The 27,723-nt window shown below is 41.7% G+C and overlaps 1 protein-coding gene across 1 annotated transcript in view; it reads right to left on the bottom strand.

The window, feature by feature from the left end:
• LOC145341249 (uncharacterized) overlaps window positions 1–27,723 on the bottom strand; it is a 326,614-nt gene that overhangs the window by 152,545 nt on the left and 146,346 nt on the right. The window contains exons 59-68 of the mRNA XM_080186176.1: window positions 26,596–26,697; window positions 26,196–26,294; window positions 23,403–23,489; window positions 22,951–23,055; window positions 22,402–22,482; window positions 12,325–12,513; window positions 6,707–6,955; window positions 4,495–4,767; window positions 2,417–2,554; window positions 1,311–1,433 (exon numbers count right to left, since the gene is read on the bottom strand). Of these exons, the coding sequence (XP_080042302.1) occupies window positions 1,311–1,433; window positions 2,417–2,554; window positions 4,495–4,767; window positions 6,707–6,955; window positions 12,325–12,513; window positions 22,402–22,482; window positions 22,951–23,055; window positions 23,403–23,489; window positions 26,196–26,294; window positions 26,596–26,697 (1,446 nt within the window). The remainder of the gene's footprint in view (window positions 1–1,310; window positions 1,434–2,416; window positions 2,555–4,494; window positions 4,768–6,706; window positions 6,956–12,324; window positions 12,514–22,401; window positions 22,483–22,950; window positions 23,056–23,402; window positions 23,490–26,195; window positions 26,295–26,595; window positions 26,698–27,723) is intronic.

Genomic DNA, 27,723 nt, shown 5'->3' with positions numbered 1-27,723 from the left:
TATTAAACTAGAAAGGTGCAGGAAAGATTTATTAGAATGCTACTGGGACTTGATGGTTTGAGTTATAACAGGAGGTTGGATTGACTGGGACTTTTTTCTCTGGAGCATAGGAGGCTTAGGGGTGACCTTATAGAGGTTTATAAAATAATAGATCAGCTGGATAGTCAATATATTTTTCCACAGGTAAGGGAGTCGAGAACTAGAGGGCATAAGTTTAATGTGAGAAGGAAGAGATACAGAAGGGTCCAGAGGAGCACTTTTTCACACAGAGGATGGTGAGTGTCTGGAACAAGCTGCCAGAGATAGTACTAGGGGCAGATACAATTTTGCCTTTTAAAAAGCGTTTAGACTGTTACATGGGTAAGATGGATATAGAGGGTTTTGGGCCAAAAAGCGGGCAATTGGACTAGCTTAGTGATTTATAACAAGGGGCGATATGGACAAGTTGGGCCGAAGGGTCTGTTTCCATGCTGTGAACATCTATGACTTCATGGCTCTAAATATCAGAAGTTAATTCAATTACAAATTCAACATACAATTTAATGAAGCAAAAAGGAAAAATCAACAGGCTTCTCGTAGCCTTAATTTATATGACATATTTAGCAAAAAAGAAGAGCACAATTATTCACAATCAACATTCTACTTTTATTTTGTCAGCATGAATGCAGCTTTGTGCATCTACTTTCTTCTATTTTTACATAACAGATTAGTGATACTTATATCATATAATTTATGTTTAATGCAAGTTAATTCCACAATTAACACAGGCTGGCATGATTAATAAGCCAGCTCGCAGGGAGAACAAAAGCGGAAATGCAAATTAAGCACTTAACAGGGCCTCTCTTCTTCAGCTCTGCCTTTTTGTTTTCAGGCACTAATTATGCCAGGGCTTGCAAATTCATTGTTACCTTTCCATGAAGTTTTGCCCATAATCTTCACATATTGTCAAACCACCGATCTATTTTGAACCTTGTTAATTTGGTAGTCTTAATGCCAGCTACCTCCAGCAGTATCTCTTACCCTTGCTTCATATCACCAGTGTTCTTTGGCTTATTTCAGAGTGATCTACAAATTTGTGGCCCAGACCCATACAGTCCAAATTTGGCATTCTGGTGCCATACAAATAGTTTGGACTGGGTGACGGCACAATTGCATTGATTCCTGCCCTGCACATAGGGTGTGACTGTACATGTGGCCTTCCCCTCACAGAACACTGTATGTGCAGTGACAGAGGTGCACCCCAGGAAAGCTTTTGCAATGCCATTCCATTTCATTTATGACAAGTAAAGATCATATCAAAAATAACCCACCTCCACAGACTGTGCCTGAATCTTGCAAAGTGTATCCTTTATTACAGTTACATTTTTGCTCATTAGAGGATGTGTCAATGAAACATTTTGCATTAGTGCAGCTCTGGGTGCAAATGTTAATAGCTGTAATGACAGTCAGAAAAACTTAATGAAGAGTTTACTCCATTTTTGTTTCCTTTTAGAATAACATTTCTGTACATTTATGACATTTTTTCACAGATTGCAATTATAAAATAGATACAAACAGATAAATTTCTTGAATTAAATATTGTAAATCTTGTTAATATTAAAGTTGATATATAATAATTTAATTTCTTAAACATCATTGGTTTGTAATGACATTTTGTTTAATTATGTTTCTTAATTTAACATCCTACATTCTCAGGCTCAGCAATTCTGTTCAACTAATATATCAGATATGGAAACTTAGATTATTCACCTATATTCCATGGTTTAAAGGTCCTTGCCCCGCTTTTAAAAGATTTGTTACTTAAAAGTGATTATAATTGCATAAGATAATTATATATACATTGGAATTCCTGCAGTTCCACATCTTATAAGATTGGCCTTATTAGCAACCTTGTAACCAGAGTCAAAACTATTTGCTTACTGCTGAAATAGGGCACATTTAAGCTATCCTGACAAATAGCTACTTTGATCAGATCATTGCTTACTGCATATCGCACAACCCATAATTAAAGTCCAAGGCTCCACTATCAGTCCTTGATTACCATGGAAGGATAGGGTATCAAAAATTTCAATAAAGGTTGGCATTTAACTGTCAGTGATCAGTTATCTGGTGTATCCTCCAAGACAACGCCTCTACCAATCAGAATTCAATTACCAACCAATTAGCACTCCCTTCTCATGACATGTTGTTCCCTTTACATTTCGTATTCTTGTGAGTGCAAGACAAAAAGCTTCGACAACATGGTCGGAATTTTCTGACCTTTCACTGCAGCGGGACCAGGGAATCCCGTCGACGTGAACGGCTGGAAAATTCCAGCCCATGTCTTTTTTTCAGCAATGTTCAAGTTCTGTACTATCAAATAAGTATTCATAAGATTATTATGACAAAATATATCCTTCTGTAGCTTTCCTCTTACATGTGCAACTTATGCCGTCTGAATCCAATTTAAATCCAGTTTTGCAACTGCATTCATAGCCTCGATTATCTTCAAACTTATTGCGTTCAATGCATAACTGCTCACACTGATCATCTCCATTGCTGCATTCATCTGAATCTGAAAGTTTAATAAAGCATGCAGTTCAACTATATGAAAATTTAATCTGTGCAATGTTTTATTACCTCTTTATTACTGAACAGTAAGTGAACCATACTATAAAGGGGAAATAATGTGGATGCTGAAATCTGAAACGTAAACTGAAAATACTGGATAAACTCAGCAGGTCTGACAGCATCTGCAGAGAGAGAATAGAGTCAAAGAGTGGAATTTTCCTGTCCTGCCTGCCATGGGAATCGCAGCGGGCAGGGCATGGACCACGCCAAGTTCCATTGACCTCAGGCGGGATTTTCCAATGTTGAGGGCGAATGCAGTCTGAAAAATCCCTGTCCATCGTTTCAAGTCTGGATGAGCTCTGATGAAGGGTCATCCAGGCTCCAAAAAATTGGCTCTATTCTCTCTCCGGCAGATGTTGTCAGACCTGCAGAGTTTGTTTTTCACAGTAAGAAGTCTCACAACACCAGGTTAAAGTCCAACAGATTTATTTGGTAGCAAACACCACTAGCTTTCGGAACGCTTGCTGCTCCTTTCTCACCTGACGAAGGAGCAGCGAGCGCTCCGAAAGCTAGTGGTGTTTGCTACCAAATAAATCTGTTGGACTTTAACCTGGTGTTGTGAAACTTCTTACTGTATTTACTCCAGTCCAACATCGGCATCTCCACATCAGTGATTTTTTTCTTTCCCAGTAAATGAACCAGGCCCATTTACTAACAGGCAACTGCTGTGACTCTGGGGACATTTCATTCCAGTGAGTGAAAATCCACAGTTGGAAATGTAACTTTAGCATCTGGTTGGCTGCGGAAAGCTCGCCCATGAGCGAATTGGACATTCTTCCGCGGCTTAGGCAGCACGAGCCGGCTGCACACAGTGCACGCACGCGCTGCGCGAGCGGCACACAGCTGCGGCGTCCCCACAGGTAGCTCGTGCCCCCCGGGTTCAAGCACACACACACACACACACCGCGCGAGCGGCACACACCTGCGGCGTCTCCACAGGTAGCTCGTGCCCCCCGGGTTCAAGCACACACACACACACACACACACACCGCGCGAGCGGCACACACCTGCGGCGTCTCCACAGGTAGCTCGTGCCCTCCGGGTTCAAGCGCACACACACACCGCGCGAGCGGCACACACCTGCAGCGTTTCTAGGGATCCGTCGAGGATCCGGCCATAACGGCCGGGGAACTGGGCGAGCAACCGGAAAAAAAAGGTTTTTAAAAATTTGAATAGGAAACTGTTATTTCGAAAGCGTGGCTGGTTTTAAGGGTAATGTAGTGTCAAGGTTAAACCAGGGCAAATGTTGCCGTCTAATAATTCCCCAGATATGATCGTTAAATTTATTTTTTGACAGGCCGTGAAGGAGTGGAGATGAAATCTAATCCTTTTTAGGTAATCTATTCATGGTTTTATTGATTTTTATCAGTTACAACATTCTTCTTACATTGAAACTCGGAACAGTGGCCAATTTGCAAGCCTGGTTAAATTATATATTTCCAACATATCTGGAATTGAATTTACAACATGCCAGGCCGGTATGAAATCAGGGTTAACTCCAAACGTCCATCAGAGGGTTTCAGGCAAAACAACTTGACGTCACACAAATAGTTTTCTGAAATCATGTTCAATAAGTAATATCAATTAATCTAGCTAACTTCAATTGTGACATTTAAACAAAAATTAATCCCAGGCATTAACAATTCTGAAGCAATTTTATCAACAAGCTATGATAATATAGTTGGTATTGAAACAAATGCCAATTTATAGCATAAATCATAGTTTACTGCATGAAAGGCAACCATTGGGGTTATCAGTTGGCTCTTTGATAAACAAACTAAAAGCCAGCTCACAGTCCACAGAATCTTCATTACTTTATAGTCATTCACTTACAACAGAACATACCAGTCTATAATTTCAATCAATTACAGTAATTCCCCATACCTGTATTGTGCTGCACTTTCACTCCTCTATTCACCAAGTTGCCAGTTGTCTTAGTTATCACTGTGATGGTGTAAGTACGACCAGGTTGTAAATTAAGAAACTGAGCAGTTAAATTTTGGGGCGAACTTTCAATCTGCTGCTTCTCATTAAACATTGATGTCAACTGAACAATGTACAAAAGCACGTATCCCTTTGCTGCTGCCCAGGTAACTGTCAGAGAAGTATTTTGGGTCCTGTTCGATGGGAATGTGATGTCCGATACAAACGCAGGCACTGCATGAAGGGAAATGATTCACACAAGAATGTCTAACAGAATGGTAATTATAGTTCTGTATGAAATAGCCTAAATAAATAAACAAGATCATATATCTGACCATAGTTTGCCTCCACCATGTCTATTTTTGTTCTAAGAGAGGTGGTGACAACTGATCAGTTCCCTGCAGATGAGTCCGCCCTTAAAATATATTAGAGCCTTATTTAACTTATGTTTTACATTTAATTCATGGGCCCTATGTTTTTCAAGCCTTGGGAAATCCAACATCTGAAGGAAGTTGAGAATGGCTGATTTGCCTTTTCAGCATGGTGTACGAACTAAGATCTGAAGAAGTGCCTCCTTCTGCCCCTCCAACCAATCTGTAAACGACCCTGTTGGAAATCCGACTGCCTCAGTTGCAAAGCCCTCCATGATTAGACAGCTTAGCCAAATAACATTTCCTCTGATCAAGCCTCCAAAACCCACTATCCAAACTCTGCATGGAGTTTCTAAAATTTATCTTCTCCCTTAATGTCTGAAGCCTAAACTGGCCCACTAGCCATGTCTCAATACTGTATGGCATATCCGGATACCATTCAAAAGATTTAATTTTTTTCACCAAAATAAATCATTACAGCTCTAGGACATCACTGCAGGGGTTCCTTGGAGAAGTCCAGTCCAATCTCATACTGAAGCAATCCATGTCCAAATGCAGCACCATCTGGACAATATCCAGATTTGGGCTGAGAAGCAGCAGGTAACATTCGGGTCACACATGCCAGACAAAGACCATCTCCAGCAAGATAGGATCTAACCAATGACTCTTGACATTCAATGGCGATACCCTCACTGAATCCGTCACTATCAACTTCCTGGGGGTTACCATTAACCAGAAGCTGAACTGGACTAGCCATATAAATACTGTGGTTACAAGAGTTGGTCAAAGGCTAGGAATCCTGTGGTTGGTAACTCACCTCCTGACTCCCCAAAGCCTGTTCACTATCTACAAGACACAAGTCAGGACTGTAAAGGAGTACTCTTCACTTTCCCGGATGACTGGACCTCCAACAACACTCAAGAAGCTTGACACTATTCAGGACAATGCAGGCTGTTTAATTGCTATTGCTTCCACAGCAATCTCTCTCTCCACCACTGACAAACAGTGGCAGAATCCCTACAGTGCAGACAGACCAATTGGCCCATTGGATTTTCTGAAAGAGCATCTTACCCAGGCCCCCCCACGTAACCACCCCCCCCCCCCACCACCATCTGACTCCTTTAACCCACTTACATGACTAATCACCTTACACCTTTTTGGACACTAAGGGGTAATTTAGCATGGTCAATCCACATAAACTGCACATCTTTGGACTCTGGGAGGAAACCAGAGCACCCACGCAGACATGGGGAGAACATACAAACTCCCAGGGCTGGAATCAAGCCCAGGACTATGGCATAGTGAGGCAGCAGTGCTTACCATTGTGTTGCCCTTCTACAAGATGCACTGCAGGAGCTCACCAATGTTTCTTAGATGGAAGCTTCCAAACCCACGACTACTACCATCTAGGAGGACAAGAGCAGCAGATACCTAGGAACGCTACCACCTGGAGGTTCCAAGTCGTTCAACATCCTGACCTGGAAATATATCATGATTCCTTCATGATTGCTGGGTCAAAATTTTGGAATTCCCTCCCCAACAGCATTCTGGGTATACCTACACCTCAGGGACTTCAGCAGTTCAAGAAGGCATCTCATCACCACCTTCTGAAGGACAAATAGGTGCAATAAATGCTGGCCTAGCCAGTGATGTCCACATCCTGTAAGTGACTTCTGTAAAACTCTTATTTCTGGATTTTCCAGCAGCTACATCTCTTCCCTGTTTCTTTCCTACCTCCTTAGGGCTCTTAATTCTGGAAGCATTAGAAATTTGACAATTTATGTATTACATTATAACTTTACCTGTAGTAACATTCAAGGTACGTGTTAGAGTTCTGTTGTCGATAAAGTGAACACTCAATGTATAAGTTTGACCTGGGCTTAAATCAACAAAATTACAGGTGTTTTTGCTGAAGTTGAAAGTACAATGAAATGTTCCATCTTCAGGGGATTTCTCAATAATATAGCTTCCACACGATGCTAAGGTCCAATCGAACCATTTTAAGGTAAAGCTCTGATTTCCAATATTTTCTGCTGTAATATTTCCAAGATCTAAAATAAATATGTCATAGAGAATAATTGAAATTAATAATTGAGTAATGCATAAAAGGTTGATAGGAAAAGAGGACAAAAGGATAGCTATGAAGGAGAGTACAATAAGATACTTATGAACATAGCTAATTAAATTGGATATTTCCTGACTGGTATTTTAGGGTGCCTTTGGAAACAGTAATAGATGCTGAGGACTGGAGAAGAGGGAACAATACAAATATAAATAAAAACAAAGGAAGAACCATAAAAAATCTACAAAAATAATTATCAGTAAGCCTGGCATCTTCAGTAATGAAAATATTCTGAAAGAGTGTATAGTGAGCACCTAGATAAATAGAACAGAATCAGTATGACTTTATGGAAGGCAGTTTACACCTGCCAAACCTATTAGCCTCTTCAAAAAGTTAATGTACTCAGTAGAAACAAGATTTAGCAGATAGAGTGGAGACTGAATGTCCTCTTCTGTAGTGGTGACTATGGCAAAACAAAAATAAAGACCATAGGGGCAATTTTGTGCATGCGTTCAATGTCAGCATGTACAGTAACGTGAGTGCCTAATCTCACAAAAATCAGGAAATGAGATTCTTACTGGCGAGATCTTATTTCCAGATTTTCCATGCATCTTGCCGGTGATGTGACAAGGTTCCCACCCACAAAGGGTGAGGACTTCATTGTAATACATTTTAATTAATTATAATATATGAAGTGAGACCCCTGCCACATGACCTCCCCTCAATAAATATTCACACCTTGAGGTTTACAACAGGTTTATAAAGGCATGAATCACTGCACTGTCTCTGGCACATTTTGGCACTGTCCCATGTGTGGGGAGGGGGTTCCTCTGTGTCCGCATGTGTAGGGTGGCAGGGGGGCATTTATTGGAGGGACTTTCTTTCTGTGTTGATCAGGGATCCCTTTAAAGATGATACCCCAATCTTTGTGGAGCTGGCCTTACCAGCTCTTACCAAACTCTGCACCACTAGACTGATGGTGTAAATTGTCCACTGATTTCTTCTTCAGAATTCTAGAAAATCTGGTCTAAAAACTCAGCTGTGCAGCTGGAGAGCTACAAGTCTGTTTTCAGTCAGAGCCTGACACTGAAAAAATATGGGAAAATCCGCTCCTGGGGTTTCTGGGTCAGGTCATTTACTCAAAATGGTAGGTACAGGGATCAGTATCAATGCATCTTGGATGCCAGCTGCATGTAGGCAAAGCAGATAGACTGATTTAAAACATCTGGAGAAGTTGAAATCACTTCTCTTTACCATAGATCCAATTTTATGTTGTTAGTCAGCTATTCTAGACCACACTCTTAGGTGGAATTTCATGAGATTTTTTCCCAAGTATCCAGCTAGTCTGAAAATGGGAGAGCTCCAGATCCATTTTTTGGGCGAGTTTTCGTGCCCATTCTTATGCACGTTGTCTCTGGAATATTGAGCTAATCAGTTTCTAGCCAGAGAGGCTGTGGGTGGGGCTTAACTCACCAGACAGCCTGTAGAGATAGGTGTTGCACATGTGCAGACCTCTGATGCTGCACACGCGCATTAACAGTAGCAGAAGTCTGACAGACAGAGAAAGAGCTGTCAGGCCCCTGCTACTGCAGGCATCCTCAAACAGCAATGCCGCCCTGCAATTGCAGGGGCCCATGGCTCGGAGCACGAGATGCAGCCCCCCCCACCCCTCCCCTGCCCCGGCTGCCCAGACCGATCGCAGCCCCTATTCCCTTCCGCCGATCAAAGACAGAGTGGCAGCAGGCCCCCACTGGCCCAACCCTCTCCCACTGGTCCACCCCCATTGGCCCTGCCTCGTGGATTGCCCCCACAGGCTCCATCCTGTGACGGTGCCTCCACAGGTTCCACCTCCTGGCATTGCCCAGTGTGCACTGCCCCAGATGCCAGGCTGGTAATGCCAAAATGCCAGGACCCCCCCACCTTTCCCTCACCCTCCCTAAGGGGGCTTAATGGCCTCCAGTTCTACTGGCGAGGTCAACACAACTGTTCCCCATTCATGGGGAGCAGGTGCTTTCCTTGCCAGTGAGAACCTCTCCCAGTGAGGCCATAAAAGCAAGTGAGCCTGGATGATTGAGCACTGGGCTCCCTAAAGAGATGGAAATTAATATTTCCATAAATTTAAATAAATTAATCAGCCTCTCACCTATTTCCAGCGAGATGCTGAGCGCAGTGGAAATCCGGGTCTCGTAAAATTGTGAGAGCCGCGAAAACGGGCATAACCCTAACTTCTTGGCCCTCATGCAATTTTACCATAAATGGGCTGAGTGAGCCAGTTAATCTACAGTGTTCCCTTGGATAAAATAAATGCCATAAATATGACATAAATATGACATGGAAACATTCAGCAGGTCTGGCAGCATCAGTGGAAAGAGAAGCATAATCAATGTTTCAAGTAGAATATGACTTCAGAATGGAAGGAGTGTAGAAATGTGTTGGGTTATATGCCATTGAAAGGAGGGAGGGGGATGAAGGACAAAGGGAAGGGCTGGGATAAAGAGTGGAGAGATTAAATGCCCAAGTTATCACAGAACAAAAAGCAAATGTTCCTTTGATCTCACTTAAAAATTTCCACTCAATACCCAGTTCAGCAATGCTAAGATCAAGTGGATTTCCAGCAACTTATACCATTCTCCCTTCCTGACTCCTTTCCATATTCCAGATCCCCAAAATATGGACGAAATTATTATCTACCCTTAGCTGGAGATGAGACTCCCACCATTTAAAAACTTAAGTTTAATTGGGCCTCTTTCATCACCTGTATTCACCTATTTGGGTTATTTTATCCATCCCAAGGAAATTCAGGATTTTAATTTTATCAGTGCCTTCGTGTAATGCTGCACAATAAATTTCTTCTTAAGAAGGGAATTAAGGTAAAAAGACTGAGGAAAGGAACTGTGGGAGTGAGACACAGTGGTGGTAATTTTGTGAGTCCGAGTAGGGAGCTTCACTCAAAGGAAATATGAGTGGAGATGATTCTAAAATAGTAAAGTGTGAATTCTTGATCTCTTCATTTGTTCATTGTTGGTGAAAGCATTGATTCATTTTGAGCCACATTCTAATTAAATGACAATCGCAACCCGAATGTCCAGCTAGAAATGCTAAATGAACAATGCCAGATAACTTGGAAGTAGGCGTAGGAAGGGAAATCTGTTGACTACTCTGTGGAGGTCAGCTGGCAGAAACCTTGGGATGGAGGAAGCAAGGAATCTACAAACAGACTAGCAGCAGATAAGATGAGGGTCCAGGAGACGTGCTCAGCGTCTGGATCACAAAACTCACTGAACAAAAAGGCTAATCATAATTACATTCCAAGCAGCTTCCAATGATGCTTTTAAGGATAAGTGGCTTGGCACTTTTATTCCAGTCCCACTGAACAAATCATGTGCTCTGTCTAGTGAAAGGCCAACATTGCACTGGGATCCTAAATACCTTATGGAATCCTGAATCAAATATTTTAAGTAGCCTCCTATCTGCTTCAGGTGGGAACATTGATTGATAAGAAAGGACAGTAGGACTAGGGGGCATAGCCTCAAGATAAAGGGGGGGTGGTTTAGAACGGAGTTGAGGAGGAACTTCTTCACTCAAAGGGTGGTGAATCTCTGGAATTCTCTGTCCGTTGAAGTGGTGGAGGCTGCCTCGCTAAATATTTTTAAGATGCGGGTTGATGGGTTTTTGATAAGCAAGGGGATTAAGGGTTATGGGGAGAGAGCGGGAATGTGGAACTGAGCCACGACAGATCAGCCATGATCTTATTGAATGGCAGGGCAGGCTCGAAGGGCTAGATGGCCTACTCCTGCTCCTATTTCTTATGTTCTTATGTTCTAATTAAAGGCCCTTTCAAAATAGACAAGATCCATATGAACAGCACTTTGCTTCGCTGTTTCATACTGAAAAATGAGGTAGTGGTGAGATTAAAAAATGCCACATAGAATTCCCTCATATATACTATCTGTGAATACAGGTTGTTGCTCAGAAAGTGCTGCCATCTTTCACCATATTAATAAGTTTAGACTATGTAAAAGAGGGATTTAAAAGTACTGATAAGATTCCACACTGAAGCCATCAGAAAGACAATGGGCCCTATTTTACCTTTTTGATTCTAAATGCTGGGCAGACTTGAAACTGGGAGTGTTTCAGATCCAGCTTTTAGACCTGTACTCAGACACACTCTGCCTGAAAAAATATCAGCAATTCCAAATCGTGCTGCAGGCATGTGGGCAGGGCTTAATGCGTCCAAAATCCTGCAGCGCCAATCGGCACCTTAAGCTACACATATGCAAAAAAAAGACAGAACATGACCCCATTTCATATCACTCCTGGGCCAGATAATGCCTCCCCTTGGCCTCCGCAGATATTGCCCCACCCCCCACAACATTACTGACCACCTTATTCCCCCACCCCTCCCCCACCTGGACCGATTGCGGGCTCCCTCCCCTTCCTCTCCACCGACTTCAGGCAGAGTGGCAGCAAACCCCCCCTTCCCCCTCACTGATCACAGGCAGAGTGGCAGTGGACTTCCCCTCTCCCCAGCCCCCCACTGATATCAAGCAGCGAGCCGTTGGACGCTCGGTACTTACCTATTCATTAGCTCGAGTGCCGGAATCAGATTTTTGTAGAGCATGTCTGTTTTGTGCCGAATCTGGAGGGGCAAACGCGGTGGTAAAGGAGGAAGTGCCAGTTAGATTGCATGTACAGCCCATTAATTCAATTTAAATGCAAGCAAATGCATTTAAATGGCTGTCACGCCTGTTTCAGGCACGGTCCCGATCACAGTTATTTTTGGATGTTGGTAAAGGGGGAACTGGTGTGGAGGCGGGCATGGATTGCAGTACTCAATGTTAAAATTGGGTCCAATGGGTTAGAAGTTTATCTTGGGTAATGCAACATGGGCAGGACACAAACTGCCAATTATACTCACTGATATTCATCTCTGATGACTTCAGTGATACTGCCTGTTTCAAACTATCACCCTAGCCAAATTTCTACCCCAAGATTTTTGGATGATTGGTCAGAACATAAAGTTTAGGTTTCAGTAATTAAGCGCAGACAGATAAAAGAGCTTTAGTTTAGTCCCAAGGGATGTGCTACAGAAATACCAGGACATTTGTTTTTAGCTTTGGTATTGGATTGTTGGGCTGCAATAGTCTTTTCCACTCTCAACAAAAGAGGAAAGGGCTAGGACTTGTTTGTTCGTTTTCAAAAGGAAAACATCTGAAATCTCAATTTATACTTTGGGATAAAAGGAACATTGCATATTTGATCATTTCTATATCTAAATTCTTCTGTCCTAAAATCATAATTGAACAAATAATTAAAATGCTCAGAAATCATATGTATGAAAAATAAATGCTACAATACCTTTTTCAGTAACATTAGGGCACGGTGCTGTGGTAATCATCGTTGTTGGTCTGGTAGGTAGATGATGTGTTGTACTGACAATAGTGAAATCAATGGTAGATGATTCAATTGTTGAAGATATAGTATTAAGTTGTTGAGAAAATGATGTTGATCTTGTTGCTGCTCTAGAAGTTGTCATATTCTTCATAACTGTGTAGAAAAGATTAAGCTAAGCAGAGTTGCCATAAAAGTAAACAGGAATAAGAGTGTGGTGAAATAGCACACTTTGCTTTTATTTCAGTCATGTATTAGGTGAAATTCTATCCCATGTTCATTTCTAAAGGTTTCAATCTGAGATTATTTTGGATATAAGAAAACTTCTAACAGTGAAAAAATGCAGTACACTGAACTCTCACAATTGGAATACAAAACAACTTGAATGCCACTGAAAAATGAGTCATATATGACAATTTTAAAGCAGCAATGAGTTTAATAATCATGTTGTTAAAAATTTGCTCATGTTGTATAATCTATGACCAATCCAATACATGGAATGGAAATTCCATGGAGTTGCTCCTATTCGATCATCATAAGTTCATAGGAACATAAGAACATAAGAAATAGGAGCAGGAGTAGGCCATCCAGCCCCTCGAGCCTGCCCCGCCATTCAATAAGATCATGGCTGATCTGTCGCTGCTCAGTTCCACTTTCCCGCCCTCTCCCCATAACCCTTAATCCCCTCTCCTATCAAAAACCCATCAACCCGTGTCTTAAAAATATTTAGCGAGCAAGAGTTTCAGATCATTTTATTTTGACATTAAGGATATTAATATAAAGCAATTTTCAGTTAAACATAGCAATCTGATACAACCAAAGCTTGGAAAAATCAATGAACATTCACTATGGGGCGGGTGGGTTGGGGGCGGCTGATGGGAGAGAGTGCATTTAGCTCTGTTGGCCAGACAATTAATATGTGGATCAGATTAACGCCTGCATCGGCACCATCCCCATTCCATTTTAAGCAGACTTGACGCCTGCATCTGTAGCTCACCCACAGCAAAACATCACAACCTTTTGATTTTGTTCAATGAATAATTGTCAAGGGCCTGACCTCAGTCAGAGAACTAAAGACAAAGAAGCATCTGACAAATAAAGAATTCTGTAAAAAGATTCATAAAGTCTATATTATTCTGCATTGTGGCTGACAATTTTATATTAATTGCTGTCTTCTACCAGAAAATCTCTCAGCTCCCTTAGCTGTCTTATTTTGCTCATGTTGGGGAGGATAAAATTCAACATCTGCAATGTAACATAGAGTCATAGAGGTTTACAGCTTCGGCCCAACTTGCCCATGCCACCCTTTTTTTTAAATCCTAACTAATCCCAATTGCCGCATTTAACCCATACCCCTCTATACCCATTTTACCCATGTAACTGTCCAAATGTTTTTTAAAAGACAATATTGTACCTGCTTCTACTACCACCTCTGGCAGCTTGTTCCAGACACGCACCACCCTCAGTATGAAAAAATTGCCCCTCTGGACACTTTTGTATCTCTCCCCTTTCACCTTAAATCTATGCCATCTAGTTTTAGACTCCCTTACCGTTGGGAAAAGATATTGACTATTGATTTATGTCCCTCATTATTTTATGGACCTCGAAAAAAAATCACCCCTCATTCAGCCTTCCATGCTCCCGAGAGAAAAGTCCCAATCTATCCAGCCTCTCCTTATAACTCTAACCATCAAATCCTGGTAGCATCCTCGTTAATCTTTTCTGCACTCTTTCTAGTTTAATAATATCCTTTCTATAATAGGGTGACCGGAACTGCACACAGTATACCAAGTGTGGCCTTACCAATGTCTTTTATAACTTCAACAAGACATCCCAACTCTTCTATTCAATGTTCTAACCAATGAAACCAAGCATGCTGAATGCCTTCTTCACCACTCTGTCCACCTATGACTCGACTTTCAAGGAGCTATGAACCGTTACCGCTAGATCTCTTTGTTCCGTAAACCTCCCCTATGCCCTACCATTAACTGAGTAAGCCCTGCCCTGGTTCAATCTACCAAAATGCACCACCTCACATTTATCTAAATTAAACTCCATCTGCCATTCGTCAGCCCATTGGCCCAATTGATCAAGATTCCTTTGCAATCTGAAATAACCTTCTTCATAATGCCATCAATCTTGGTATCATCTGCAAACTTATTACCCGTGCCTCCTATATTCTCATCCAAATCATTGATATAAATGACAAATAACAGTGGATCCAGCACCAATCCCTGAGGCACACCACTGGTCACAGGTCTCCAGTTTGAAAAACAACCCTCTATAATACTCTCTGTTGTCAAGCCAATTTGGTATCTATTTAGCTACATCACGATGGATTCCATGAGATTTAACCTCATGCAACAACCTACCATGCTTGTCCCTAGAACTATTAACACCACTGTTGAAATAAAGGGCCCAATTTTACCATTTGGCGTTTAAGGGCCGGATCCAGGCATCATACAAATCCGAGCACGGAATCCTCTTTGCAGCGCGCTCATACCCTTTTTGCCGGCTCCAGTCCGATCCGTGCAGTGGGTGGGGCTTAGCGCTGCCAGAATGATTGGAGCTCTGAACTGCGCATGCACATTTTTAAAAAATATCTGAAGCAGCGCGCCTGGGCAGGAAAGAAAGAACAGCAGAGACTGCGGCTCTCTGACACATGGAAGAGTTGGCAATAATTATAGCTGCACTTGTTAGAGAAAATATTGTTCTAACAATCTAATAATGCTATTAAACTCAAAGCTTTTATCGAAAGATTACACTTGCGTCTATTTCAACTGTCTACTTTTGTCTCAGTAATGAATGTGAGTTGCTTGAGTTATTTTGGACTGATTGTGGCTACTTGCAGGGCTCAAGTGGAAAATAAAAGTTGCATTTCTGAGAATCTTCAACCACACAGAACAAAGTACATCCATATCATTTTGAGTGTCTGTTCATTCCTGTTGTCACAGAAACGTCTCCCCATCAACGTATTGTGAAATAAATATATAACAAACCCAGTACTTGTAGCATATATCCTGAAGCAACAGTCCTGCAGAAGAAGTTTCTAGTCCCAGGAACATCTAGGGTATACTTAAACAGTGTCAGAAGTTTAGTACTTTAGATCAAATGAATGTAACAGTAGTTTATGCAGGAAAATTAATTTATTAACTTTCTAAAGTGTAACAATATTTTGAAAAGAGATGCTTTTTACTGTCAAAGGATAGGAATTAAAATATTCAATGGTTTACGTGCCTGGAATGGTTGACATCCATCCTCCCTCCCACCCCACCACGCCACTGCCCCCCCCCCCCCCCCCCCCCCCCCCAATCAGAGATCCATCTGAGCCCATCCAGCGGACACCAGCGGAACAGTGTGAAGCCCGGTCACTTCAGCTGTGACTCCAAGTCTGTGACCAAGAAGGTGCTACAGACTCTTGAAGGACTGAAGATGGTCGAGAAGGATGGTGGAGAGAGACCAGCGATCGAGGCAGGTTGGGGGTATGGTCTGCTGAAGGGGGCCTGCCTCCCAGGGGGTCTGACCCCAGGGGGTCAGCAGGGGGTTGGGTGCTCTGCCGGGAGGATCTGCCTCCCGTTGGGGGGATCTGCCTCCAGGGAAGGGGGGTTGGTCTGCTGGGTGGTTAGCAGAGGGGTCTGCCAGGGTGAGGAGGGTGGAGGGATTGCCACTGCTGGGGCGGTGTGGGCTGGATATCGGGGCACTCTGAGAAGGATGGTCAAGAAGAGTAGTGGCCGCAGACTGACTTCACATGGGCAGAGAGAGCTTCAGAGGTTCCCTTGCAGAATAGAAATCCACTTTGGATTTTTATTTTGCAGGTCGCTTACAGCGAGGATCCGGAACGGACCAGAAGAAGGTAAAGTGGGATTTGGTGGTCGAGTTGGGCGTGCGGTTCATTAAATCGACTTAAATGCATGCTAATGCATTTGACTCGTTGGGCTGCCGAATTCGGGCCCGGACCGGATCTGCACCTGAATCGGGTGTTGGTAAAGTTGCGATTTGCTCAGATTTGGGTGCAGATCGCGTTAAAGGCCCGATGCTCGAATTTACCGCAATTTCGCGCCTGAAAACGGGCGCAAATTGTTGGTAAAATCGGACCCAACGAGTATCCATGATTTTAATAACTTAGGAGGAAAGACATTTGCAAATACATTTTAATATCTGAATAACTTGGAACCACTTAATGTGAATCCCCTGCCTGTTCTGAAAATAATTAATTGAAGATAAAATGCTTATTAATTTGTGATATAGTTTATATTCAGCCAAAGGGCCTGATTTTACCATTTTGATTCTAAGTGCCGATTCTCGGCAGAGTACAGATCTAACCTTGAAATACGCTTTGCAGCACGCCCATATGCTTTCAGCCGGCTCCAGTCCAATCTGCACTATGGGCGGGGCTTAGCATTGCTGGAACGACTGGAGCACTGAACTGTGCTTGGGCGGTTAGAAAAAAGATTTGAAAAAGTGTGCTCGGGTCGGGAAAGAGAAAGAAAGCAGAAAGCGGAGAGAACGGCTCTCTGACACAGATAACCCTCGGGGGTGGGGGGCGGCGGTAGCGAGAGGGGCGTTGGGGGGGTGGAGGAGGCAGGTCAGATCATCCTCCGGGGGTGGAGGAGGAAGCAGATCAGAGCATCCTCTGAGGGGGGAGGAGGGGAGTCATCTGTATCTCTGGGTGGAGGGGGGGGTGCAAGAGGGCTGATCATTGTCTGGTAGTGGGGGAAAGGTCTGATCACTCACTGATGGAGGGGGCAGATGAAAGATGAATGGTGGGGGGGTTCAGGGGAGTCCACTGCCACTCTATGGGCTATCGGTGGAGCGGGGGGAGGGAGGGGGGGGCTGGGGTGTCCGCAGCCACTCTGGGGGCGACCCCTCCTCCACCGGAAGAACGAATCCTTCCTCCTGGAGTGGCCGCACATCCATTCTGAGAGGACGGATTTGTTCCTCCGGTGGGGAGGAGGGTTGCCCACTGATTGGCAGCAGACACCCCTGCCCCACCCCCTGCCCACCAGAGATCCATCTGTGCCCCCCCCCCACCCCCCCCATCAGTGAGCAATTGGGCCTCCCCCCCACCACCAGACAACAATCAGCCCTCTCGTTTCCAACCCCCCCACCGCTTCCCCCCCCCCCCCCCCCCCCTCAGAGGATGCTCTGACCCACCTACTCCTCCTGCCGTCCCCTCCCAGAGGATGATCTGGGTCAGAGAGCTGTTGCAGGCTCTGAAACCGCTTTGGAGGTTTCCCTGCAAAATAAAAATCGGCTTTGGATTTTTATTTTGCGGGTTGCTTACAGCGCAGATCCAGAATGGGCCAGAAGAAGGTAAAGTGGGATTTGGTGGGAGAGTTGGGCGCGCAATTCGATTTAAATGCATGCTGATGCATTTAAATCATTGGGCCACCTGATTCGGGCGCGGACCGGATCTGCACACGAATTGGGTGTCGGTAAAACCACAATCTACTCGGATTCGGGTGCAGATCGCGTTAAAGGCCTGACACCCGAATTTACTGCGATTTTGCCCCCGAAAATGGGCACGAATTTTTGGTAAAATTGGGCCCATAATTTACTTGTTAATTCATGTTAATTTTGGACGTTAGAGAATAGGATAGATGGTATTTGGTGTTTGCTTTTTGGCTTCTATATGGAAAAAATATTCTGTTTTAAATCATGGAATTTCATGTTAGTAAATAAATGGAATCTTTGCTTTAATGTTTCTGCTCTCTTCTGAGATCGTAACAGTTTGCAGTGATCGTAAAGCCTCTTTGAAAGCAATTGCACAAAGATACATAAAGGAAATGGACAATCACAAAGCAAACGGCATTTGACACCTTACAGGTGAAAAAAATCATCTCTGCCCATCCTTGCACATTTCACCTCACATGAAGAAACTTATGTTGCAACAGATGTGTCCAGAAATGTAATAGGAACTGTACTCTTTCGGTACATTGAAGGAACAAAATCACCAATTGCCTAGGCATCACATCTGTTGTCAGAACTGACCACACAAACTCTACTGGAGAGTGGGAAATGCTAGTCAGCATCTACGCCTCTGAACACATGTATTTCTACGATAGAAGGTTCACTTTCTGCAACAATTACCAAACACTGACTGCACAGTTAGCCACTTGAGGATCTGGACATCAATATGCATCTGGAGATGGCAAGATTGTCTTCATCTATTCAGTTTTAAGGTTAATTATCTTGCAGTTTCACAGATCCGAGTAATGAACATGATCAGCAGTATTACTATTGCAGACAGCAATGACAAGACAACTTACAAAATTGAAGTTTATGTGATCATGGGGATTTCACATGTGATTGTGAATCTTACAAGAGGAGTTAAAACAAAATCAGAAACAGAAGCAGGCTGCTGCGGAAAGTAAGCCAATATTTAAAAACAAAGTGACCTCCTGAAATAGAGGAACTGGTTCCATGATACAGGGTACACAGTGAGTTTGCATGGTTTGAAAACAACTGTATTGCGCACAGAACTTGAGCAGTTAACCCAGAAGAGCTACAGTGACATGCAATGCATTTTGTCCATTAAGGGCATCTGGGTATTCAAATGAAACAATGATTCCATGAAGCAGTCTCGTGGCCACCAATAGATTGCTGCAAAGAAGGGTTTGTTGGAAACTATCCACTCAGTGAAAAATCTATTCAACTGCATCCTGCAACTCTACAACTGACTCCAATGCAAACAAAAGCCATGGCAATAACTCCAAGTTTATATATTTGGAGAAGCACATGCAGTCCGTTAAAATCAACATTTTTTTGTTTGGTGCTCATGATTTATATAGTAGATGGCCAAAAGTGACTGCAACAAATTCTATAACCTCCATTTTGGTCATTCACATTCTAGACGTGTTGTTTACAAAATGAGATTTACTGGGAACTATCACCACAGACAATGCACCACACTTTGATTCCTGTCCGTTCACGAAGTCCCTAGCAAGCTACAGAATTACCGCCATCTGACATTGTGATACAACTTGAAATCGAATGGTAGAGTCGAACAACTCAATAGGGTGATCAAAGACAGTCTGAATTTAAAGGAGAACATTTGAATAGTCCATTTATATTCTACTTTGCAAATATTGATCCTTCCCATGCTCCCCCACTGGAAAAAGTTACCCACTGAATTTATGACCCATCATAACCTTTGCATGTTGCTGACCGCTCTTAATCCTGTATCCAACAGAATGTCAGAGTGGAAGTCAAAGAAATTACAAAGCACCAGAATAATGTCACATATCACATAACATGATGGGGTGGGAGGTGTTCTCAGTATGCAGACTGAACTTCATCTCCAGAAGGATTGAATAGTGACCAATATTTTAGGATGAATACAACTTGGTTAGGGATGGATTTATCAAGCCATTCTTGCTGAGGGCTACTCTTGGCTTACTATCGATAGATGAACGTGCACAAAACTGCTTACATAGGAATTATTATAGTAACTAAAATCTCAATTAATTTTGATTTGATTTAATTATTGTCATGTGTCTTGGGATACAGTGAAAGGAATTTTTTTTTGCACACTGTACAGTCAAACTGTGTATTCATGGAGTGCATAGGGAAGAAGGAAAGGAGAGGGTGCAGAATATAGTGTTACAATCATAGTTAGGGTGTTGATAAAGATCAGAAAAGAGTTCAGTTTTAAGAGCATTGAAAAAGAGTAAAAGATTGAATGTGAGCGTATGCTGGGGACAGCTCATAAGAAGTCGCCGTGCTCTGGCACCATCTTGAATCGCAGAATTATGTGGGAAAGCATGGAATTCTTCATGCACAATGAAAGTGATAAGGAAACTTAACAACATATTTTCCTTTCATTAAATTATTAAATTCAAATAAATTGTATCTGTTGATCCTGGAGATGTTGTTGCTGTGGAAGAGATTGCAGTTGTAGTTGATTCTGTTGAAATGCTTCCTTCAGAATTCCAGATAATGTTGCAGCTTCTAACGTGTATAGAAATAGCAGTAAAATAGGGCAAAGCATGAATAGGTACCGTCGTAAATCGTGCAATCTGACTAACAAAATTAATATGCTAAACTCAAACAATTTGATTTCAATAATGTTTTAAGAATAATGATTATACAAAATGAATGAAATGCCCGAAAAAGAAACACTAAAGAAGCCTCCATGATTTTTGGCACTAGGCATCAATATATATTGAACTTAAAGCTTCTTGTCAGTGATATTTCATTTTAGAGCAGTGATACCCAAAATGAACAAGAATAAGAACATTAGTCATAGAGCGATAGAATAGTAATTTGTATTGATTTTACTTAGATATCAAATTGGGAGTTCAAAGTAACTGTACCCACAGCAACAAAAAGCCTGGTCATGTATGTGGTTTCTGACCTTGAAACTTATGATGAGCCAGGAAACTAAGATTAAAACTTCAATAATTTCAGACATAGAGTCGAAGAGTCATTATGGCATAGAAGGAAGCCATTTAGCCCATCAAGTGTGTGCTGGCTCTCTATGCAGCAATCTATTCAGTCCCATTCCCTGCTCTATCCTCATAGCCCTGCAAGGTATTTTCCTTCAAGTGTTCATCTAGTTTTCTTTTGAAATCATTCATCATGTTTGTTTTCACCACCATCATGGGCAATGAGTTTCAGGTCAAAATCACTTTGCATGTAAAAATGTTGTTCCTCCCATCCCTCCTGCATTTCTCGCCAAAAACCTTAAACCTGAGTCAACTAGCCCTTATGTTATCAGTTAACATGGACGTTTTTTGCAGAGTGGGGGTTATGGAGAGAAGGGTGTGGGTATTGGTAGCCAGTGCAAGGGAATGGCTTTGAGTGGCATCCCATCCCTCCACATGACCACTCCTTCAATCAGCCATTGAGTGCCTTTGATCAAGGCTCCCTTCCCCCATCCTCTCCGTCCCAGAAGCGACAGCTGGCTGCAGTTTTATTTGTTGTGCATACTGCGTGGTGACAAATTTGCCTGCGATTGGGTTCATGATTGTTTTAACATATGTCAGCATATTGGAAGGATGAGGCCGTTAAGGGGTCCTTAAAGGTCACTTAAGGGCTTCAGCTGGTAGTGTGGCGGGGAGGTCAACCATGTGCTTTCCTGCCCAGAAGTTAATTCTGGCAGAGACAGGATTCCGGTACACTACCAAACTGACTAAGTAAATGCCCTTCCAGTCTCCAGTTCATCACCAGTGAGATCAGGTGTTTCTGGCTTCTCGAATGTCTCCAGGATTGCAATTTATATTGATTATACTAAGCATTAAATTTGCCATCCAGAATTTCCTGTACATGCTGTGACAAAAAACATAGAGCTGTGGTTTTTGACTTTGTAAGAATTCTGCAGGATAGAAGAATGAGATTGGAAATTGTGACATCTGTCAAAGGACACAAAACTGATAATTCTAATGATATGCTTAATATTAATGGCTCACAGTAGAAATACAACATTATTTATAAGTGAATTGTGATGGTATAAAAAGACTTCAGCATTTTGACTACAATGATTAAGGTAAGTCTGTTCCTTGATTAAAATATAATTTTTCAGTGTGAAGATTGACCATTGACACTTGGATAGCAAAGTAAATACTTGTTGTTTTATTTGTAACAGAAGTGCTTGACGTCGTGACTACAGTTGTAGATAGCCTCGATGATGTGCTTTTTTCTGATGCTAAGTGTGATGAGGATACAGTTGCAAATGTTAAAAGAATATCAGTAAGGAAATCAATGTTGCTGTTGATGTAACATGAGGTACATCAAATGAGAAAAATAAATTTAGTGGCCTGAATTAAAAACCTGACCGACATGGATAAAGTGTTGATTTGAGGTTTATGAGAGTTTCTGTGGTCTCAACATGAATAACTACTCAATATTTTATGTAGTTTGTTGCAATAAATAAACATAAAGTTTAGTGTTACAGAAAACAAAAGTTTTGATGACACAGTGACATTCTGGCCTTTTTAAAGCATCTGCTCAGATCAGTAATGGTAGATTCATGAAACAGCATTATCAACATTTGTAATTATTCTCCTCCATGGTGGTGGATTAATGGATTGCAATAGATTATACCTGTTGATACTCGTGGTATTGTTGTTGTTTCTTGTTCGGAAGAAACAATAGTTGTCACTGCTTCTGTTGAAATGCTTCTTTCTGAGGATCCATAAAATGCCAAATATGAATACAGATGTCAATGAAACAAGGCAAAGTTGCAATAGTTATTGAAATCACTTCAGAACTTGAGCAAACTCATCAACAGATCTAATGGGTTGAACTCAAACAATTGGATGGGAAACTAGCTGAATCCCAAGTTAAAGCAATGTTTTCACTGAATGTATATGATGCTCTCTTGTTCCTGTCTCGTGTGTTTTTTCTTTTGATGCTTGTGCAAAGAAGAAAAAAGCATGCTGCTTTTGCTGAAATTCTAAAAATGATATCTAAGCTGCTATTCTGACAAAAGAAATATAACATTCTTCACAAACATGGAATCATGAGAGTACAAATAGCCTTTACTTTTTATAAATATTGGATACAGTGATCAATGTAAGACTATTTATTTCATTACAACATGATTTATCAATGTGAAGATTGAACATCAATAAATGGAGGCAGCTTGAGTACCTGTTGTTTCATTTATTGAATTCAAAGTAGCTGAAGAGGTGGTTACAGTTGGAGATGGTTTAGTTGATGTGCGTTCTTCTGATGTTGAAGGTGATGATGGTGTAGCTGTAGATGTTAAAAACGTTGTCAGAAAAAAATGCAATACCCTTGTTGATTGCAGAATGGGACTCATCAAATGATGAAGATAAGTTCAATGCATGACTTCAAAATATGATTGAATGAAAATAATGTATTGCTTTGATCTTATTATTAGTCTGCACCTGATCTCAAAGGTATGCACAACATGTTGCGTTACAGACCATATGAATTTGGCTGGTCTAGTATCATTATTAAGTTAACACAATACCAGTGAACATCATTCCTTGCAATTTGATTCACACAAGATGGCAACATCAACATTTGTAATTTATCCTTTCAAAGATATTGGATTGCTAGTTTGCAATAGATTATACCTGTTGATTCTGGCGGGGAAGTGATTATGGTTGTGATTGCCTTTCTTGAAGTGCTTCCTTCTGAGATTCCAGAAGATGTTGCATGTTCTAATCATAGAAATGACAATGAATAGCGAAAAACTCTTCCAGGTATTATCATGCAGTGTATAAAATAAATGGCAATGTTACTCAATTGAACTGAAACTGTTTGATCAATGCATTGTTAACTAGAATAATGATAATGCAATTGTATACTTTGCACCTGAAGTATGTAAAATGCTATTTTTCCACTAGTGTAGTTTGCATAATGTAAGCTGTGTGATATCAAGCTTCAATTAAGTTGAAGCAACTTGTCAAAGTTACTTGTTATGAGACAAGTTATAGCCATTAAGAGGAAAAACAAGAACATTGTTGTATAAAGATGTTCGCCGATTTTGTTTAGGTATCAAATATTGATTAAAGGCTTCAATTCATTATAGAGTCATAGAGGTTTACAGCCCAACTTGTCCATGCCACCATGTCTTTTCAACTCCTAAGCTAATCCCAATTGCCCACATTTGGCCCATATCCCTCTTATCCATCTATCTAAATGCTTTTTAAAAGATAAAATTGTACCCACCTCTACTACTACCTCTGGCAGCTTCTTCCAGACACTCACCACCCTCTGTGTGAAAAAATTGCCCTCTTTTGTATCTCACCACTCTCATCTTAAATCTATGCCTGCTAGTTTTAGACTCCCCTACCTTTGGGAAAAGATATTGGCTATCTTACCTATGCCCCTCATTATTTTATAGACCTCTCTAAGGTCATCCCTTAGCCTCCTACATTCCAGAGAAAAAAGTCCCAGTCTATCCAGCCTCTCCTTATAACTCAAACCATCAAGTCCTGGTAGTATCCTAGTAAATCTTTTCTGCACTCTTTCTAGTTTAATAATATCCTTTCTATAATAGGGTGACCAGAACTGCACACAGTATTCCACGCATGGCCTTACCAATGTCTTGTACAACTTCAACAAGACGTCCCAACTCCTGTATTCAATGTTCTGACCGATGAAACCAAGCATGCCAAATGCCTTCTTCACCACTCTGTCCATCTGTGACTCCACTTTCAAGGAGCTATGAACATGTATCCGTAGATCTCTTTGTTCTGTAACTCTCTCCAATGCCTTACCATTAACTGAGAAAGTCCTGCCCTGGTTCAGTCTACTAAAATGCGTCACCTCACATTTACATAAATTGAACTCCATCTGCCATTCGTCAGCCTACTGGCCCAATTGATCAAGATCCCGAAGCAATTGGAGATAACTTTCTTCACTGTCCACTGTGCCACCAATCTTGGTGTCATCTGCAAACTTACTAACAATGCTTCCTATATTCTCATCCAAATTATTAATATAAATAACAAATAAGGGTGGACCCAGCACTGATCCCTGAGGCACACCGCTGTTAACAGGCCTCCATTTGAAAAACAACCCTCTACAACCATCCTCTGGCTTCTGTCAAGAAACCAATTTTGTATCCATTTAGATACCTCACCATGGATCCTGTGAGATTTAACCTTATGCAAGAACTACCATGTGGTACCTTGTCAAAAGCCTTGCTAAAGTCCATGTAGACAACTTCAACTGGACTGCTCTCATCTACCTTCTTGGTTACTCCTTCAAAAAACTCAATCAAATTTGTGAGGCATGATTTTCCACTCACAAAGCCATGCTGACTATCCCTAATCAGTCCTTGCATCTCTAAATGCCTGTAGATCCTGTCTCTCAAAATATCTTCCAACAACTTATCCACCACAGATATGAGGCTCACTGGCCTGTAGTTCCCAGGCTTTTACCTGCAGCCCTTTTTAAACAAAGGCACAACATTTGCCACTCTCCAATCTTCAGGCACCTCACCTGTGACTATCGATGATTCAAATATCTCTGTTAGGGGACCCGCAATTTCCTCCCTAGCCTCCCACAGTGTCCTGGGATACACATCAACAGGTCCTGGGGGTTTATCTACCTTGATGCGCTTTAAGACTTCCAGCACCTCCTTCTCTGTAATATGCACACTGCACAAGACATCACTGTTTATTCAGAACTATTCATTCTGTGAGATACAAAGGTAAAACCTGAAAATTTGAAACCAGTCCAAGAACTCAATCATGTTGACAGTTATTTAGGTGCCCTTAATATTGATAGCTGAACTTATGTTATGGCAATAGAAATATAAGGATATTCAAAGACATGCAATTGTGAAAACAGAGACAAGGCAAGACATGTCTTCTGTCTGTTTGAAACATGATTTATCAGATTGATGGCTGAACATTGACAGTTGGGTAGCATTGTAAAAACCTGTTGGTTCACTTGTTGAGACTGAAGTGGTGGAAGATGTGGTTATCACTGTGGATAGTTCTATTGATGTGATACGTTCTGAAATTGAAAGTGATGATTTAGCTGACGGTTGCTGAAAGACTTGTTGGTGAAAGAAAGCAATATTTCTGCTGATTGCCGTGTGTGGCTCATCAATGACATGAGCTCAAAACATGCAGAAAATGTAAATAGTGTTTTGGTTTGGTGAGAGACTTATTGTAAGATGTCTCTGGATCTCAAAAGTTAACTCTATGTGATGTATTTTAGGTGGGCTGTTACAAGCTATTTTGAACATAAAATTTATCATTCTACAGAGTATAAATGTGGCTGGGTTAATATCAGTTTTAAGCTTCCAAATTAGTATTTTTGATGATCATTGATTGTGTTTGTTTTATGAAAAATGCATCATCAACATATGTAATTTATTTCTTCCATAATATAGGATTGTTAGATTATACCTGTTGATGCTGGTCTTGTAGTTGCTGGGATGGTGATCACGGTTGTTATTGCCTCTGTTGAAGTGCTTCCTTTTGATATTTGAGAAGATGCCACATATTCTGAGACAAAATCATAGTAATGTCAATATGCCATTCTGCGAGACAGCAGAATGTAAATGAAAATGTTGATATCTCTGTAGGGAATCAAATATATGATATTCTTCCTTTCTCAACATTGATGTCTGATGAGCATTATGACAATAAAAATATGAGACTCTTCATAGACGTCAAAGAGCACAAATGGCCTTTACAGGTGGAAAGTATTGATTACAGTGGTCAACTTAAAGCTACTGCATTTCATCATAATGTGAGTTATCACTGTGAAGGTGGAAAATAGACAAAGTGATAGCACTGTGGATACCTGTTGTTTCACGTGTTGAAGCTGGCGTGGTTGACACCATGGTTACAATTGTAGATGATTCTGATGCTGTTCTTTCCTCTGGCGTTGAAGATGGTGATGCAGCTGCCGATGAGAAAAGAGTTGTCAGAGAAAAAAGACCATGGAGTAGATTTTGCGCGTGTGCCAGCAAGAATGGCGATGAGGGTGCTAAATATCAGATGGTCAGGAAATGAGAATCTTGCCAGAAGATCTCATTTCTAATTTTCCCTGTCTCTTGCCAGTGACTTGGTGATGGGAAACACGTTTAATGAATTTACTTATTATTAAAGGATGCAGATAACATACAATTCTCCCTTTCACTGAATATTCAAACATTGATGACTTGGATCACTACAACTTTAAGAAGATGGGATACTTCCAGCTGCTGAGGTCACTGTCGATCCCTGGGTGATTAGCCATATTTGGGCACTGTCCATTGGTACTGTCCCCTGGCACAGGTCAGCACTGCCAGCCTGTGCCAAAATGTGTTGGGGCAGACCAGTGAGGGCCTACTGAGAAGCCCAATTGGTGGACGTATGGTGGAAGAGTGCTGAGGGCTTTGTGGTGGGGGAATTGATAATGAAGGAGGGACATTGCACTAAGAAGCTTTGTGGATATTGAGGAGGTGAGGGAACCTTGCTTTGAGGGAGAGTGGCGGTGATTCCACCACAGTGATTGTGGGCAGAGGGGGGATAATAGCCACTGATAATTGTGCTGTGGCGGGAGGGGACAGCCCCCGATAGTTGTAGCATTGGAGGGTTAGAGCCTCCGATACCTTTCCAGAATGGTGGCGTGGCGGCCTGGGTGTAGTTTAACGTCAGTTCTGATCAAAACGACATCTGACTTCTCTGAAACTGGCCTTGCTGACTGTATAAGACCCCAACCCACTAGGCTGATGGTATTAGCCACTTGTCCCACATTTTGTCAGAGTGGTTCAAGATATAGTCTGAAAACTCAGCAGTGCATCTGGAGAGATTCACACCAGATTTTGGTCAGAGCTAGGCACTGCCAAATTATGGACAAATTCCACCCAATCTTCTTGTTGATTTCAGCATTAGGCTCATAAATTAGGAAGATAAGTTCAATAATATGAAATTAAAACATGTGTTT

The sequence above is a fragment of the Carcharhinus amblyrhynchos genome, chromosome 3 (assembly GCF_965287045.1).
Source record: "Carcharhinus amblyrhynchos chromosome 3, sCarAmb.v2.hapA, whole genome shotgun sequence".
NCBI lineage: Eukaryota > Metazoa > Chordata > Chondrichthyes > Carcharhiniformes > Carcharhinidae > Carcharhinus > Carcharhinus amblyrhynchos.
Note: the sequence above shows the minus strand (reverse complement) of the source record. Positions and strands in the feature narration are given on the sequence as shown.